The sequence below is a fragment of the Lepidochelys olivacea genome, assembly GCF_965140295.1.
Source record: "Lepidochelys olivacea isolate rLepOli2 genome assembly, chromosome: 7".
NCBI classification, from domain to species: domain Eukaryota; kingdom Metazoa; phylum Chordata; order Testudines; family Cheloniidae; genus Lepidochelys; species Lepidochelys olivacea.
In genome coordinates, this window is record NC_140417.1 from 5,075,612 (window position 1) to 5,092,987 (window position 17,376).

The 17,376-nt window shown below is 43.6% G+C and overlaps 1 protein-coding gene across 8 annotated transcripts in view; it reads right to left on the minus strand.

Moving 5' to 3' along the window:
- CADPS (calcium dependent secretion activator) overlaps positions 1-17,376 on the minus strand; it is a 382,629-nt gene that overhangs the window by 302,867 nt on the left and 62,386 nt on the right. For all 8 annotated transcript variants that reach the window (XM_084635494.1, XM_084635496.1, XM_084635495.1 and 5 more), the window contains exon 2: positions 3,375-3,488. In XM_084635494.1, the coding sequence (XP_084491620.1) occupies positions 3,375-3,488 (114 nt within the window). The remainder of the gene's footprint in view (positions 1-3,374; positions 3,489-17,376) is intronic.

Sequence of the window (17,376 nt, forward strand, 5' to 3'; positions counted from 1 at the left end):
TAAGCAAAATAATGCAGAGTCCAGCGATGCAGCTTGATTCAACTCTTACGTTACTAAACACAAGACTTTTTTATTGAAATACAGAGAAACTGGATTGAAAGCAGCACTGGTTACAGCCAGAGAGTTTGCAGAGGCACTTGGTGTAGAACCAAAATTTCCATGTCCACCATGACGAGAGTTTAGAGGAAAAAATGGCAAGTGGAATATGAAGGAGCAGATGAGCTCATAGAAGATCCAGAAAAGAAATTTGAGGTTGAATTTTCTAATGTTGTGATGGATAAAGCAGTATCTGCGGTTCATGAAAGGTTTAATACCTTATGAGCACACCATGAACAGTCTGGGGTTTTGAATGACATAACTAAATTCAACAAAATAGGAAAACAAGAGCAGCTAATGAGAAGTGCAAGAACCTAGAGAGCCTCTTGAAGCACATTGATAGTTTTGATTTAAATGGACTTGAACTGTACAAAATTGAGTACGTCGTCATCAATGGTGCCACATGCAAAGTCTGTGATGGAGACTGTACAGTTTATTCATACCAGCAAACTTGTTATGTGTACATTGCCACGTGTATTCTACTGACAATTCCTGTAACAGTAGCATCAGGAGAATGGAGTTTCTCAAAACTAAAGCTCATTAAAAACTATCTCCACTCTACAATGAGTCAGGAACACTTGACTGGTCTTGCTATTCTTGCAATCGAAAAAGACATCACTTTGTCTTTGTCATATGATGAGATTATTACTGATTTTGCAGCCTATAAAGGCAGAAAGATTGCTTTTAATTAAAAACAAATCCTTGTTTCAATACCTCTTCATAGAAATTTCCAATATAATGTTGACAAAATTTAAAAAAATATATATATTTGTATCATTCTATCAAATCAGAATGGTTTCCATAGCGCTACTACTTTAGTAGAAGTATAGTCCATTAGCATTATAGTGTGCTTAATTTGTTTAAATTGGTTTTAATAAAGTGCATGTGACAAGTTTTCCAGCACTGTAAGATTACGTTTGTGTTGCTAAGAGCAAGTCAGGCATAGGAGCACCAGTTTAATAAGACTACGTACGGCACCATAAATCTTAAGGGTGGCTCTGACAATGGGGGCTGGAATGACAACTCCTAGAAGGCAACGTGCTGATAGGGAAATGCAGTTCCCTGTTTTCTTAGACTGATGGTATGCTGAGACCGCTGCCTATTATGCTTATCAATATGGCCTCACTTCTTTTCTGGTGCTGTCTGGTGTCTGGTTTTCAGCCGGAACACCCGCTCGAAAAGGGACCCTCACAGATGCTGACCGGGCTGTTAAAAGCCCGGTCAGCGATGCTGTGGGGCTAAGGCAGGCTAGTCCCTACCTATCCTGGCACCACGCTGCGCCTCGGAAGTGGCCAGCAGGTCCAGCTCCTAGATGGGAGATGCCCACAGGGCTCTGCTCGTTGCCCCTGCCACAAGCACCAACTCTGAACTCCCATTGGCTGGGAACCACAGACATTCGGAGCTGCAGGGATGGCGCCTGCGGACAAGAGCAGCGTGTGGAGCTGCCTGCTGCGCCTCCGTCTAGGAGCTGGACCTGCTGCTGGCTACATCTGCTGTCCAGCGGGGAGTCGGGACAGGCAGGAAGCCTGCCTTAGCCTACCTGCTACGCCGCTGATTGGGAGCTGCTGGAGATAAGCCCAGGCCCCAAGCCCCCTCAAACCTGAAGCCCCCTCCTGCACCCCAAACCCTCATCCCCAGCCACACCCCAGAGCCTGTACTCCCTCCTACACCCCAATCCCCTGCCCCAGCCCACAGCCCCATCCTGCACCCCTCATTTCTGGCCCCATCCCAGGGCCCGCACCCTCAGCTAGAGCCCTCACCCCCTCCCGCACCCTAACCCTCTTCCCCAGCCCAAGTGAGTGAGGGTGGGGGATAGCGAGCCATCGACGGAGGGGGAAATGTAATGACTGGGGGAGAGGACCTCGGGGAAGGGGAGGAGCTAGGGTGTTCAGTTTTGTACAATTAAAAAGTTGGCAACCCGAGTCTATATCCATCTGTCTCCTCTTGTCTTATACTTTGATTGTAAGCTCTTTGGAGCAGGTATACTCTTTTTCTGTGTTTGTACAGTGCCTAGCACAATGGGGTTCTGCTCCATGAATAGGGCTCCTAAGTGTCATGGTAATACAGCTAATAAATAATCATTGACATTTTTCATTTCAAAACAGCTGAACATTTTGGGTCAGTTACTAAATTAACTATTCCAATTTGGGTTGAACCTACCCAAAACGAAATATTTCAGCCAAGTCAGTTTTCCAAATGGAAAATTTTGATTTTGCAGAAAGTGCATTTTCTGTCAAAAAAGTTACCAACCAGCTATAGTTATTACAAAGTTACTCATGAGAGCTGGATTACTGGATTGGTTGGAAAAAAAAAACACAAAGGAAGAATTGCTGTTCAAACAGTTCATATATGCAATGTGCATATATGCTGGTAGACTGGGGAATATGCCGAAAAAAGTAGGAAATGTAAATTTGTTAACAGGAAAAAATAGGTAAGTGAAATCTGAAGTAGCCAACGTGGTCAATGTCCCTTTAATGTATAAATAGCTAGTTAGAACAAATATTAGCAGGGAGTGGAAGGATAGATGTGATTTTACGGCCTTAAAATGCCCCCAACAAAACATTTTCTGAATTGTAACAGGATTGTAAGTGTATTATTAAGTACTATTAGTGGCTGTCAATAAAATATTTATAAATTTTATCTTTTGACTAATTTTACTGAAGCATTTGGGGCATTGAAGTCTTTGTGGTTGTCATTAGCAAGTAATCTGTGTCATCTCTGAATGAGACACGACTCCCTCTATTGCAATATGTAAAGCTTTTCAAGGCCTTTGCTATTCTTATTGGGTCACCACATACATTATGACAGTACCCTCAAAGAGCCATATTCTCTCTTTTCTACATTCCACGTCACCCCAGTGGGCTACATTCATCCCTAATATTTCTCTACACATACCACTGGGCTGAATGGAGGGGAGAATTTGGCCCAACTGACCTCAACAGCAATGTGGAGGTATCCATTAGGACAGAATTTAACGCAAGAGTAAGAACGTGAAGTATTTAGATACATTATGCAGGAGTACACATTTAGCATGGCACTAAACTTAACACAGATGGTTTAACTGTTGAACTATAATTTAATTTTCTTTAAAATATTTTGGGAGATTTGGTTTAAATAGCACTGAGTTTATTTGTTGGCTGTCCAAGCATATCCAAAGAAATTTGGATGGGACTATTAATGCAGAAAAGGCCATGCAACACTTGTTCATAAGACATCGTTGTGAGCTGTGCTCATTTGTATATTTCATGCCCAACAATTGCCTCACCATCACGCCTTACCTCAAAATAACTTTGGACTGCATTAATAAAAGCTTCATCAGCCACAATCTGCGTCTCTCCATTGAGAAATGCTTGGAATCGATCCTTGACTATCTGGAGCTGCTGCTTGCTTATCTGCAAAGACATTTCAAGTGAAAAGAGATTAGTTAGCAAAATGGAAATGATGGAATTAAAATAACCAAATAAATAACCTTATATAATATTCTATCTTGTAACAGCTGGTCACCCTTGCTCCATACCAGTGCAACCATGAGGCAAACCTCTACCACATGGTCTTTTGCCTATTGCAATAATAGAGGTTGAATAAGCTACAAACCCCTTCATCCTGGCAAGTATATTCATGCTGTTAGCCACTCCTAAGAACATCTGAAATAATTCTGGGCAACAACCCGCTACATCCACATTTTCTTTCCAACACAAAATGCACACAATTGCTACCTCTTCCAAATTGGGAATTTTCTGAACAGAACTACTTAACCACCTGTAATATGAATCACCTGGAACAATCTTGATTTTTTCAACTCACTTTTTTCTAGTTTTCTTTCCTCTTGTTGTTTAAGATAAAATGTTGATTAAAATGTATGCACTAAATAGTTAAGTACTGAATTTGTTTTAGGGAAAACTCTTTACAAGAGCATCTGGTAAAAGTATGCTACACAACTGCAGGAGGAGACTATAACAGGGCAAAACTAAGCTGGACATCGAGAATCCTACCTATTAAGCCCTGATCCTCAAAAAGGGTATTTATGCTCTTAGCTTCCATTGAAGTCAATGGGAGCTGGACATCTAAATACCTTTTGGGGTCTGGGTCTTAGTGGTTTGTCCTTTCAACTTTGGCTTCAGCATTGCCACAGAATGACAGACACTCCATCCTTTGCTTATGATGAAGATACACATGAAGGTGCAGGAATCAGGGTACATGTGCAGGTATCAAGGACTGCAGCTGTTTTTCTTTATTGCCCAAAAGCATTTTGGAAGGTTTAGCAGGTAAGTGAAATGTCAAACTAAGCCCCCCCGCAGGATATTGGCCAGGTTCAGTGGTGACACAAACCACAACATAATTTACACTTGGAGTTCGAAGGTGATCTTAGGACCTTGACTAGGAAAGAAAGTAGGATTTTTTTTTTTGGTAGAAATACAGTTATACAATTTGGCCCACTTAGGACTGAATTTGCAACACCACTTAGCACCTATTGTAGAAGCAGTTTTGCACCTTTAAACCCAAGTTAGAATAGGCTTGACCATAAACTTTGTTTAGACAACAATTTTCACTCTACTGATACCTGTTGAAAGAAAAAGCATTTAAATTACATTCATTTTGCACACCTTTTGAACCCCAAATCAGCACAGATCAAGCCATTTTAACTGTCAGACCATTTTCTGATCCATCTACAGCTGACATAACTTTAAAGCCACAGTTCATGGCATAGTTCCACTGATTCTGGCCCAGAGACATCAACAGGAAGCTTACAGCAGGCTTATTGTGGCCTTAAGGCAACCAGCACACAGTTTTTGTACAGCTCTAACTACATCAGTTTAGAAACGGAGTTTAAAATTGATACAACCCCAAACGCTAACCAAATCCCAACTGGTACACTGAAACAAGCTATAAACACCTTTCTACCAGTATAACTGAATCCACACGAATGAGGTTGCACTGATTTAACTGTATTCATGTCTAAACGGAGTTAAATGGGTACAAAAATCTGTTTGTAGACCAGCCCCAGGACCGGCCACCTATTGTGTAATTAATACAATGTACACCTTGACCCCGATACAACGCGACCCGATATAACATGAATTCAGATAGAATGCAGTAAAGCGGCGCTCTCTGTGGGGCGGGCGGGGCTGCGCGCTCCGGCGGATCAACGCATCTGGCTCCAACACGCTTCTCTGAGTGACATGTTAAGGGTGGTGGGCCAGGGCTGAGGGGTTGGATAAGGGGCAGAGGGTCTCGGAGCAGTCAGGGGATGGGGGGGTTGGTTCTGGGGGCAGGGCAGTCAGGGGACAGGGGCATTGGATAGGGCGTGGGAGTCCCAGGGGGCCTGTCAGGAGGTGGGGGTGTGGATAGGGGTCGGGGCAGTCAGTGGTCAGGGAATGGGGGGAGGGGTTTGGATGGGTCGGGGGTTCTGAGGGGTCAGTCGGGGGCGGGAAGTGACTATTAATAATGGAAATGCTCGAGGCGAAAGCAAGTTCAGTATAACGTGGTTTCACCTACAACGTGGTAAGATTTTTTGGCTCCTGAGGACTGCATTATATCGGGGTAGAGGTGTATAAGCAACCAACCCTTGCCTTTATTTTCTGATCATCATCAAAAGCTGGATAGGGCAATAATAAAAGAGCATTTCAAAATTGAGTTTATTCAAATGCGAGGGGCAAGAGAAATAAAAGATTAACTGGAAATAATGCTAATTATAAATACTGAAGTATAACTGGATTCAATGAACATATCTGGATTAAAAAAGAACTAGATAAATTCACGGAGCATAGGTCCATCAATGGCTATTAGCCAAGACGGTCAGGGAAGCAACTCCATGCTCTGGGTGTCCCTAAACCTCTGTCAGAAGTTGGGATTGGATGACAGAGGATGGATCACTCAATAGTTTCTCTGTTCTGTTCATTTCTCTGAAGCATCTGGCACTGGCCACTGTCGGAAGATAGGATACTGGGCTAGAAGGCCCATTGGTCTGACCTAGTGTGGCTGTTCTTATGTTCTTAATGAATAATATAAGCTAGTGAGGGAATAACTAAAATCCAGAGAGATGATTCCTTAAGATGTCATGTGTACACTGATGAGTCCAATGATGATTACAAGAGCAACAGAAACATTATGAAGCAGAAGGTTGGCAGGTTGAGATAGCTGGGTGACTTCTCCAGAATTTGAGGATTAGAAAGAATCTAAATAAGGGAGAGCGAACTAAACAAAATATATGTGGCTTATTAAGTCTTCAAGAGAAAAGATAAGGACATTATGAAAAGCAAGATGAGTTACTGTCAACAAAAGGCACTGAGAAAAATCAGAAGAGTTTGTACAAATATACCAGTGGGAGAAGGAACTACAATGTAGAGAACAGACCTATTCAACATGTAAGAGGGAATCACAGTAATGATGGTTCTAAAATGGCCAAGTTACCAAACTGGATTTTAAAAATCTCACTTCAAAATAACAATAAAGCAGAGAGATACAGACTATTAAGTAGTAATGAAGGCCCATTAGATACAGCTACTGATAAAATGTAGGTGAGGGAACACTTAGAAAATGTGGACATCAGTATAACAGAGGCTAGATAACAACTCACAAGGTGTGAATGTGGTTAGCTAAGGAATATTATGAATGGCGGTAATTAGTTTTGGAATGTCATGGTGAGCAAGGTGAATGGGTGAAGAAAATGCAGTGTGACTATCTCGTTTGGTTTATTCTAGTGCTATGGGAAAATTGCTTTACAAAAAAACTAAAGCAAGGGATGTCATTGCTTATTTTGGAAAATTAGAAACAAATCTGCATTTACCTTTGAGCGATGGGAAGGGGAGAAAGCTATAAGCAGCTGGCCCACCCTGCTCCAAACACAGCAACATACATGGTGTCTAGTATAAATGTAGCCATTTCCTAGCTTTTGTCTTTAACAAACAAGAACGAAACATTAGGCTCAAATGAACCCTTTCATTCCTTGGGGTTGGAGCACTTGACCTGAAATCAGCAAACATAGCTCTGTCTATTCAGGGTTCTAGCTCCTGAAACTTGAGCACATCAGCAGGAGCCCTGTACAGTTATGCAGCATCTTAGAACCTACCACACTGGTAATTGAGTGAAAATTAGTTCAGTGGAGAGTTCTGCTGAAATGGGTAAATACAGGTTAGGTGACTAGTGACAATTCAGAGTTCACAGCTCTCAAGGAAACTCAATCAAACCTGGGTAAGTTTATTAGTTATTCCGTTTTTAAAAAAAAAAAAAAAACCTAGTGCTCAAGCTGGCAACAAGTTCCGTCAGCAGCCCATTACATCATCAGGCCTGAGACAGTATTTCCAAAGGTTGACAAATTTGTTTGGTTTGACGTGGATGGAAGTACTAAAAAATAGATTGAAAACTGGCCAAAGGATCAGCCACAAAGACAGCGTACGAGCAAAAGACCAGCAAAGCGCCAGGGGAAATGCTGTTAGATCTGTTTCTATCAAGCACATTGGTGGGATCCACGATGGGACTTAGGTGCTAGTATGCGCAGGATTGCAAGGCCCATCTTCTAGGTGCCTAGAAAAGTCAGAGGAACACCCTTGCACTCCACAAAGCCAAGTTACACTAGTCTCTAAGGTGCCACAAGTCCTCCTTTTCTTTTTGAGAATACAGACTAACACGGCTGTTACTCTGAAACCCCCTACACCATGAATGGGGAGAGCACGAGAGCTGCCAAAGAATGGGATCCACAAAGCCAGCACACTAGGCGGGGACCCACCTAAGCTTACCAATGGGAGATGCCGACATGTGGGGTGTGCGCTAAGATCCACCCCTCTCCCAGAGACAGGCACCTAAGACAAGGCTGCAAGGAGGCGGCCATCTCTGCTCTGATTCATGACCGGGGGGTGAAGGGGGTGAGAAGCCATTTGGCTGCCTAAGTTGTGCATGGGGCCTGAAACAAAATGGAATTGGGGGACAGAAGAAACTCCCTTGTAACCTTGAGCCTAGTGGACAGGGTACTCATCCAGGATGTGGGAGGCTCCTAGTTACAGAGTCATTCTAACTCCTTTTCTGGCCCAATTAATAGTTAATCAGTCAATTGTTTAATTAAAGTGGAACAGCTTCAATAGGAGAGATTGAGGGAGACCCAGTGCTTAGGGCACTCACCTGAGATGTGTCAGATCCCTGTTCTTCTCTTCAGGAGGAGGGGGGACTTGAACCAGGGTGAGGGGGGTCTCCCATAGCCCAAGTGAGTACCCTAACCACTAGGTTAAAGGTTATAAGGCTAAGCCTTCCTGTCCCCCCACCTCCTAGCTGTAGTGTGAACTCACCTGCGAGACCCGATCTGGCAGGCAGCCTCTGAACATGCCTACTGGATCAGCCCTCTGCATGTGACTTAGGGAGCCAAACACCACTCTTCCCTGGTTTGTAATGGCTCCAGGGCACAGATGGGAGATAAGTGCCTGAACGCCTACCATGAGGCAGTACTGCACATGCTCCGGCAGGCGACAGATACCTGGGTGTCGAGATGGAGGTTGCAGTGTGCATGCTCAGAGGAAACCCTCTCCCACCATCCCTCTGCCCCGCACACAAACACCTTAGGTACCAAGTGAGGTTAGGTGCTGACAGAGTTTGATGGCAGTTGAGTGGGAGCTTTGGGGAATTGCAGCAGTGCCTAAAACCACAACCTAGATGCCGATGTACCTTCGAGGATCCCACTCTTTACCCCTCCCCCAGATTATTAACAAACAGCACATTGATTAAAAATTGTAGATGATACTAAACTGGAAGCTGTTATTAACATCAGTGAGGGACAATGAAATTATACCAAGAGATGGAGGTTAGGACCCAGGAAAAGCCATTAAAAAAGAAAGAAAGAAATTCAGCAGACAAATACACATCCTGATACACCAGAGGAAGATGTACTTGGAGCAGAGAGATTCTGAGATTAGAAAATACACTAACTCAGCACTGGACATGCTGCATCTTCACTTTTAATGTTGCATTTTAGGGGGGGGGCAAGTGCCACATACTGGTTTGGTTTTGTATTTTTTAGATAATTTTGTCAGAGAACTTTATTAATTTTCAATTTGTAGCACATTGCCTCTCACAGCGATTTCCAAAAGGCTCATTTTGTTCAGTTACTACAAAAGTAGTTTCTGCTCCACACTTAACACAGGAGATTGGTGGAACTACCTTCAAAGTGAGTGATGTTGCCTGACATTTCTGGAGACTAACAGCATTCATCTCATGCATTGTTAATTACTCCAGGGGGCACCATAAAGGCGTCATTGGAATTTTCCTTATTAGAGTTGTGGGTTTCTTTTTTTAAAGCACACAGTTGTGGGGGGAGGGAGGGCCCCCTTTTTTCAATCCCATCACATGTGCACTGTTGCTTAATAACACCTTAATGTTCTCATTTTTCCCCCCAGGCTGCAAAATAGCACTGGTTTATTGATCCTTTTCCTCTTTCCACAGCTATGAATATCATCAAGAAAAAGTCAATTTCTAACTGAAAATTAGATTGCTTTCATATTCGATTTAGCTTTTGAAGTGCCAAGGAAACAGATGACCGATGAAGGAATTTCATCTTCCATAAGCCTAAGTAAACAAGAAAATGTGTTTGAACACAACCCACACAGGGAAAGGAAAAACTGGGTTGACCACACTTTGGGTATTTGATTTTGTGTGCGCGCCTTTTAAATTCTCCCAACCACAAGTTCCCTGTGTTGGTTGTCAGACACAGTTCCTTGGTGCTTAATGTTAGCTTGAGTTGTGGCATATTTATTAATTTGTATTAAAGCAGCACCTAGAGGAAACCATCAAATGCCAGGTCCCCTTGCTGCTACAAACACACAGAAAAAGGCAGTACCTGTATTACCATGAAGAGCTCACAGTCTAAACAGGCAAGGAGTGGGAGAGAGGAAGGATTATTATCCCCATTTTATAGATGGAGAATTGAGGCACGGGGCAATTGAGGGCTTGCCGACATGCAGAGCTGCACCAGCTTAAATACAGGTGTGGCATTAAACTGGCTTTAAGATGGTGCAAAAGGCTGCGTGAACCCTCATTTCAGTTTAAGTCAACCTTATTTTGGAGCAGCTTAAATTGAACAAGTTAGGAACAAGTTTAAGCTCCACTGAAATAAAGCACGCTCAAACCAAACTGTCCACCCAGGAGTCTGTACTAGTTAGACCAGGTCAAATCTGAACCCAGACAGCCCCAAACAACTTGGCCACTGTCACACAGGGAATGCATGGCAGAGCCAGGAATTGAACCCAGATCCCCCCCCCAGTTTCCAATCCAGCACCATAACTTCAAGATCAAACCTTTTGATGAATTCTTCCTCAACATTATTCCCAGCTCTAGAGACTGAGCTCAGTCCCTAGATTTGGGTCCTACAGATGGCAGAGTGCTTTGTTGCACGAGGCCCTTCTGGAAGGCAAAATCATTACTGTAAATGAAGGAAATCTCTGCCCTGCTGTTCATGCTTGGTTCTAGCAACTTCTATTAGCAAAGAGCTAATTAACTGCCATTTGGACAGCTGCTGACCTCCCGCTGTCAATAACCCTTTAACGCCATGCATGGGGCAGGGCTGTGGGATTTTCTACCTTCTAGTATAGAAGGCAGAAAAAATAAACATTCTGAAAATTTTATGGATTGTATGTGGAAATCCCACCCCCCCCCAGCTCAGATCGGCATTAACTAATTCAGAAAAAAATAACGCATAAGTTGGTGACAGGAAAGAAACATTCTAACCAGCATCCCAGGCTTAATGCCAGATTCTCCAGGATCAGATAAGTCGAACCAAATAATGCATGGGATGTACGCCCTGATTCAGCAAAGCACGTATGCATCTGAGCAGCCGTCCTGTCGACTGTAGTTCCCGAATCAGATTGCTTAACATGCCTGAGCAGCAGAACCCCATTAAGTTTGAGAAGACAAAAGAATCAGCTAAACCTATCTGCTGCCCTTGGTTTATTTCAACAGCAGCACTATCTAAACCAACCTATAATGTGCCTCTTCAGAGATTCCCAACTTGAACACTGAGGTCCATAGTCAGCTAAATACTTAAGCAGAGGCTTAACTTTAAGCACGAGTAGTGCCATTGATTTCCATGCGCTCAAAATAAGCACATTTAAATGCTTTGTGAAATCTGGTCCAGATACATTATTTTGGTATATTTATTCACAGCAATATGATCAGCTACACAAAAATAACCTCTATCTTGCTGAGCAGATCCAGTAAGGACTTAGAAGAGGCCAATACAAAAAAACATTTTTCGCTTAGTGGTCTTCCATAGTGTGCTTACAAGTGGCATTAAAACAGAATAACTGCTCCACTGAAACAATTCCAATTCAAATCAATACTGTCACATCTGTGTTCTAGGCTATCTTGGCAGGACTTGGGTCAAGTTTTGCTCTGTTGCACCAGTACAACCCCACCGAACTGGTTGGAACTTCAATAGATTTAATGGGATCCAAATGTAGCTCTATAAAAGTGTGCCAGAATTGTAAGAAGAGAAATAAATAGATGGCCATATTTAGTAGTGACAAGTTGAATGTTCTTATTACCATATTCATTAGTCTTCTGTCACTTTTCCATCCCTCATTACTCCTTTTTGGAGCATTCACTACCACTATGAACACACACAGCCATTAGATCATTCGCATTATTGGATGGCGACAGGGAAAGCACTAATAGCCACTGCTTCATTTTACAGGTATTGTAGATTGCCAGATTTGCATAAATTGATTTTCGGATTCGAACGAGATGTAATAAAATAAATATTCGCTATAAAATATTTTAAGTACAAAATGCCCAGTTTGGATCTTGGAACCACACATGCATATCCAGGAAAAATGGAATTGATTATAGGTTTGAGAAGAGCGGCCTTCCTACCACCTTCTCTAAAGCAAGTTAGCCCAGATACACACATTTAGTCCTACACACTTGCTTAGCGACCCCAGAAACGAGATGTGGGTGACCCAGTTGAAACAACTCAGCCCTGAGCACTTGCTATACATGTGTCTCTGGGTGCATTAAGCATATCAAGAATGAAATTTCATGTGTTCAGCTTAAGCAGACCGTAATGAAATGTGGAGAATTCTGCATAGGATGACTAATCAGCTAGAAGCTCTGACTACATGTGATTTTTACACAGTTTTTAGTTGACTGAGAAAATCAAATGCAAAACCTGCCACACAGGGCCATAACACTGATTTGGGGTCATACGTTGAAGAGTTGTGGGTCACAAATCAATGAATGGTGGACACTCATCCATAGCAGAACCATAATAAAGGGAAGTAATTTTTCAAAAAAAATAGCTTCCCTGCAAGCAGAATTACATATTGCACCTTGCAATCTGTTTAACCAATCCAGGACTTCTCTTCCAAGATGCCTCACTGTACATGGAGTTACTATATTTGAGTTCACTACAAGCTGGCTCTACTGCAGAATGAGTCGTGTTCATTTACCACTGTGGGCAAGTGATAAAACAATAACATAAAATTACTGATATCAATTAAAAAGAACCTATAATACAGATGCAGCACAAACCAAGAGCATAGCTCTAAACTGCCTCAAGTTTCGGGGAAGTTCAGTCCTAGATCCAAGCTCTGCAGCTTTTACCTTCTTTGTTTTAAAAACAGTTTCAGAGCTCCACATGTGAGTGTAAGCAGAATGAAAATTATTGCATACAAGAGGTCAGAGGAAGTAGCAGTATTTAATGGCCTGTCCCCACACTGACACCAAAAGCACACGGCTATTCAAATCTGGAAGGCCACAACCTACAGTATGCGGCATGGTGCAATTGAAAAGCAACATTATGACATGCTCTTGATCGTCACGTATCCATGAGATGCTGCAATCCCTACAGAAAATAATGCAACAACAACTATCAGGTAAAACGCAGCTCTGAGTTACAGGAGAGCATCATTATGTTGTGCTTGTAACAGAATCGCAATGTGAGAGAAATTCAAGCAAAGGAGCAGATATGGTTTAGTACTGGATTTCCTAGTGACACACAGGGCCAGATTTTCAAGTCAGCATAGCACACTGTGGGCCACAATGGGAATGGCTGGGTGCTGAGCATCCTTCACATCTGGCCTCAGCTGCAGATGACCTAGGGTTGGGGGGAAGGGGAGTGTCCTGCTTGGGCCAGGAACCTATGCAGTTATCCCGGGCAGACAGAAACTGGGCTTTTGATACAGCCTCACAGAGCGTGACCCTCAGGCAGGCGTGAGGTCTGTTCTTCAGGGTGTTCAGTCCTGCATTACCGAGAACACTGCTGCACTACCGCCAAGCTTTTTCATCCCATGAGCCCATCCATAAAGCAGCAGGCTGGCAGGGGGACTGAGATTTACGATGGCTCGGTGCATAAGACCACGCCTAGTGCTTTTCATGAACTGCACCCACAAAGAGCTACCCCTCGCACCTGCATTGTGTCACCACCACCCTGCATGCCTTGCAGCAGGCTGCAAAGGATCAAAATGAGGGATTACAGAGAGCTGAACTGTCTGTTGCCGCAGACTCCATGTGCACTGCTTGGTTATTTTCCCAGCAGCCAGACAAGTGCAGTAACAACAGGAAGCAGGTCTTCATTCCCAATGTGCAATTAGGTACATAACAGACTGTTACTATTTATATGAGCTGCGGCATGCTCTTGCAGTCTCCTAATACCACCTGCCTTTGACCATTGCCCTGTAAGAAGTACTGTTAACAGCACAGTCAGCAGGCTGCCTTCACTCTTCAGCACTGTTGCTTCCAGGAACCACAAAGTCTGCTAAGTTGGCAGAGAATGAAGCCTTGGGCTCTATTTACACATCTCAAAACTAACCTTTAACATATATTTCCAGCTTCTACTTCTATTCCCCAGGACTCAGAAGGATAAAAATCAAAGGCAGATCACCTGTTCTAACAAAGTGATAATTATCCATTGCAAGGACAGTCAGAGCCTAGTTTGATCTTCACAAACTGCAGTAATGACAGTGAATCGCAAGGATTTAGAACGCATGCTCATTTAGGAGATCAGAGAGGCTAGATGCAGCCATATACCTAATTGCGTATAGGGTGTAAGATAATCAGGATAATCACTGCTGATCAAAGGTCAAATCAATGCATGATTTCCTCAGCCCATAGCTGGAATAAGAGCATTCATTAACCTCTTACCTACTGCAACTGAATTAAAACTCACAAGAACAAATCATGCAGCAGCCACATTCTCATTGAAAACTTCCAGTGATCCAAACTTCCAGTGCACAAACTGCACCTGTGTTTCTTTATATATCACTTTACCAATGGACATATATCTTCTTAAATTGATTAAATTAGAATAAACTAGGAACACAGATGACAAGCTACTCTTAATACGGATACAGGATGAGTTCCCCTCCTTAAAGTCCTGATCTAAAACTACTGTAATTTCACAATCATTTTTTATTATACTTTCAGTGTAAGACCCCAAATATGTGCCACCTATTCTCTTTAAAGGGCAGTTTCTTGCACAGAGACAAGTATGTTAACATCAAACCATTGCATACATGCTCCAGGTTTACTGACTGTGGAAGCTTTAACTCAGCAGCCATCTTGTGGACGTGCCCTCCAAAGCACTCTGTAAGAGTTATACCTCCCCCACAAAACTCCTCAGCCAAACCCAGCTCTGGTGTCTACCCCACTGACTGCCAGGGAGTAAGGCCAGTTCAAACCAGAGCTTCCTACTATTACACTATTATCCAACTCTCTCCTAAAGACTTTTGCAAAGCCCACAATAAGGCCATTGATGCTGATAGTTCACAAAGTAAACTCCACCAGTGTGTCACTGGAAGATGCCCAGATACCCAAGTGACGGGCACACTATACAAACTGAAACAGAATAGAATAGACAAAGGTATTCTTCCTTTGGAATTTCCGGTGTGTTCTCTCTTCTATGGGCCCAATTCTCTTTTACACTAAGGCCTCATTATAGCATTCTGGCAGAATAAAGAGGCCAGAGTGTAAATGAGAATCGGACCCTGTATGTTTATCTTCGATATTTTAAGCTCTTCTGAGGTTTCCATTGTTCACGATGCCAAATATATTGTCAGCACAAAGCCAACGATAAGTGAATAATATTAACCCATGTGCTGTATCTTAAATTAGATCAGCAACAACATTGCTCTCCTTACACCACATCCCAGGAAGATGGTTTTCTCACACTTTGCTCCTCACTAGCAACTTCTCAGTGCCTTCCAGTTCTAATTGTTCTTGGTAAGTCTCAGCAAGTCTTTTCTGACTGCTTAACAGCCTGATCTGATCCTCTTAATATCCTCGTTTCAGACACATTTTACACTTATTACCAAAGAGGGCTCACTGTGTTTGCAATGGAATGCACTCACCTCTCACTAGCACCCCCTGATCAAGTGTGTGCAGGCCTACACTTTCTCTCCCTGTAGCCCTCCTTGAGCTTAGGTCCTTAATTAGTCCTGTAGTCTAGCAACGGTCTCGGCCCTGGTATCAAGCTGCACTCCAGGGCTTCCCCCCAGAGGCAATGTCCACGCCCTCTCTGGGTGTTTCATGCCCTAGCTCTCCTGCTGGGCCACTAAAGAGTTCAGTTGCCCTTCTAGGGTGCCTCAAAGGCCAGGCCACTTCCCCCAGTGGCTAATGGGGGCAGGAGGACCTGGACCCACCCACTGCTCCTGGTCCCAGCCCAGGGACCCTGTAGATAACAGCCATCTGCCATGTCTCTATCTAAGCCACACCACTGCTCTAATTCCCTGGGCCACTTCCCCGTGGCCTGGCATTTTCTTCACCCTTACCTCAGGGCGTTGTCCTGATTTAGTGCCAGCAACCGCCCCAGAATGCCTTCTTGCTCTCCCTGGCTTCTACCAGCACTGCTCTGTCCCAGGTCCTGAAGCTCCCACAGTCAGCCAGCACCTACACTCCTCCAGCTCCAGCAAGGAACTGACCTCACTCTGACCCTGCAGCTCTTCTTATACTAGCCTGCTCGGCCCTGATCGGCTGTGTCCCACACAGCCACTCTAGGCAGCTTGGAGAACCCTCTCCTCTGCCCCTTTCTGGGTCAACGGCAGGAAGCCTCAGAGGGTCTGGTACACCCCACTACAGTGCTGAAGAGCTTCCATTTCTGACAGACACTATTTGTCTTTCCAGGGATACCAAGCTGGCATGTCCATTTCTCTACACAAAGTCTGTGGTAGAGCATATTTCAGCAGCAGCACTGTGTCTGTGTATGCTGACAAGGAGATTTGCTTCTTTTGTCTCTTTCTAGTTCTCAAATTCTCTGTCACATAGTCACAACCAATCATCCTAAATCATCCTTGCTATTTAGCCTAACGAAGAGAAGGTTAAGGTGTGACTTGATCAGTCTGTAAGCATCTACCTGGGGAACACATTTGACAGTGGACACTTCAATCTAGCAGGCAAAAAGGTACAACAAGATCCAATGGTTGGAAGTTGAAGCTCCAGCTAAAGACTGGCATTTCCATAGGGCCCAAGTTTTTCCTATAGGGTGATGTCATGATCTCTCTCGCGTGTACTTCATGTTATAACTCTGTGCATTCACAGCCCCTGCTGGCTGCTGAAGCAGGTTAGTAACCCTTTGGTATATGGTAATCCAGCAGCAGAGTATGGCTGTTTCAAATTGGTGCCAGAAGATCCCTGATTTTACCAAAGTTAAACATGCAGTGCTGTCAGCTTGCCTTTTCAATGTCATTGCAAACGGCCCACATCCTGCTAATAAATACGATCTTTATATACATTGTGTGTACAAATGGAGCTGCACTTTCTTCCTTTGGGCTTTGCCATCCAAGATGCTAGGGGCGCTGGGAGTTCACAATACCTGTCGAGCAGGACTCCTCTCGCTCAACAGTATCCTCAATGGACTTCAACAGAACTTCCCCTGTGCAAGTGGAGAATTGGGCTCATTTGCAACCTATGACTCCTGCTAAACTCAACAGCTCCCAGGAGCTGCTCAGCATTTCAAAGATGCTGCCTGCCCCCAATTGCAACACAAAAGCGGTTCTCGTTTTGTTAGCTGTACAGAGGACATACTGGAATACACATAGGGACCAGCACTCAGAAGCTACACATGACTATCACACCATGTGGTGTACCTCATCCAGTGCACTACAAACCCACGTAACTATGTGAGTGAAACCAGACATCACTATGCTCTTGAATGAACCCACATAGGGTGCTTTTGTCTTTTATCATTTTTCTATCACCTGTGGGTGAACACTTTTCACAGGGTGATCACTCCCACACTGACCTCTCAGGCCTTGCCCTGAAACGAAACCTTCAAATGGACAATCCTGGGAGCTAAAGTTCATAACTTCG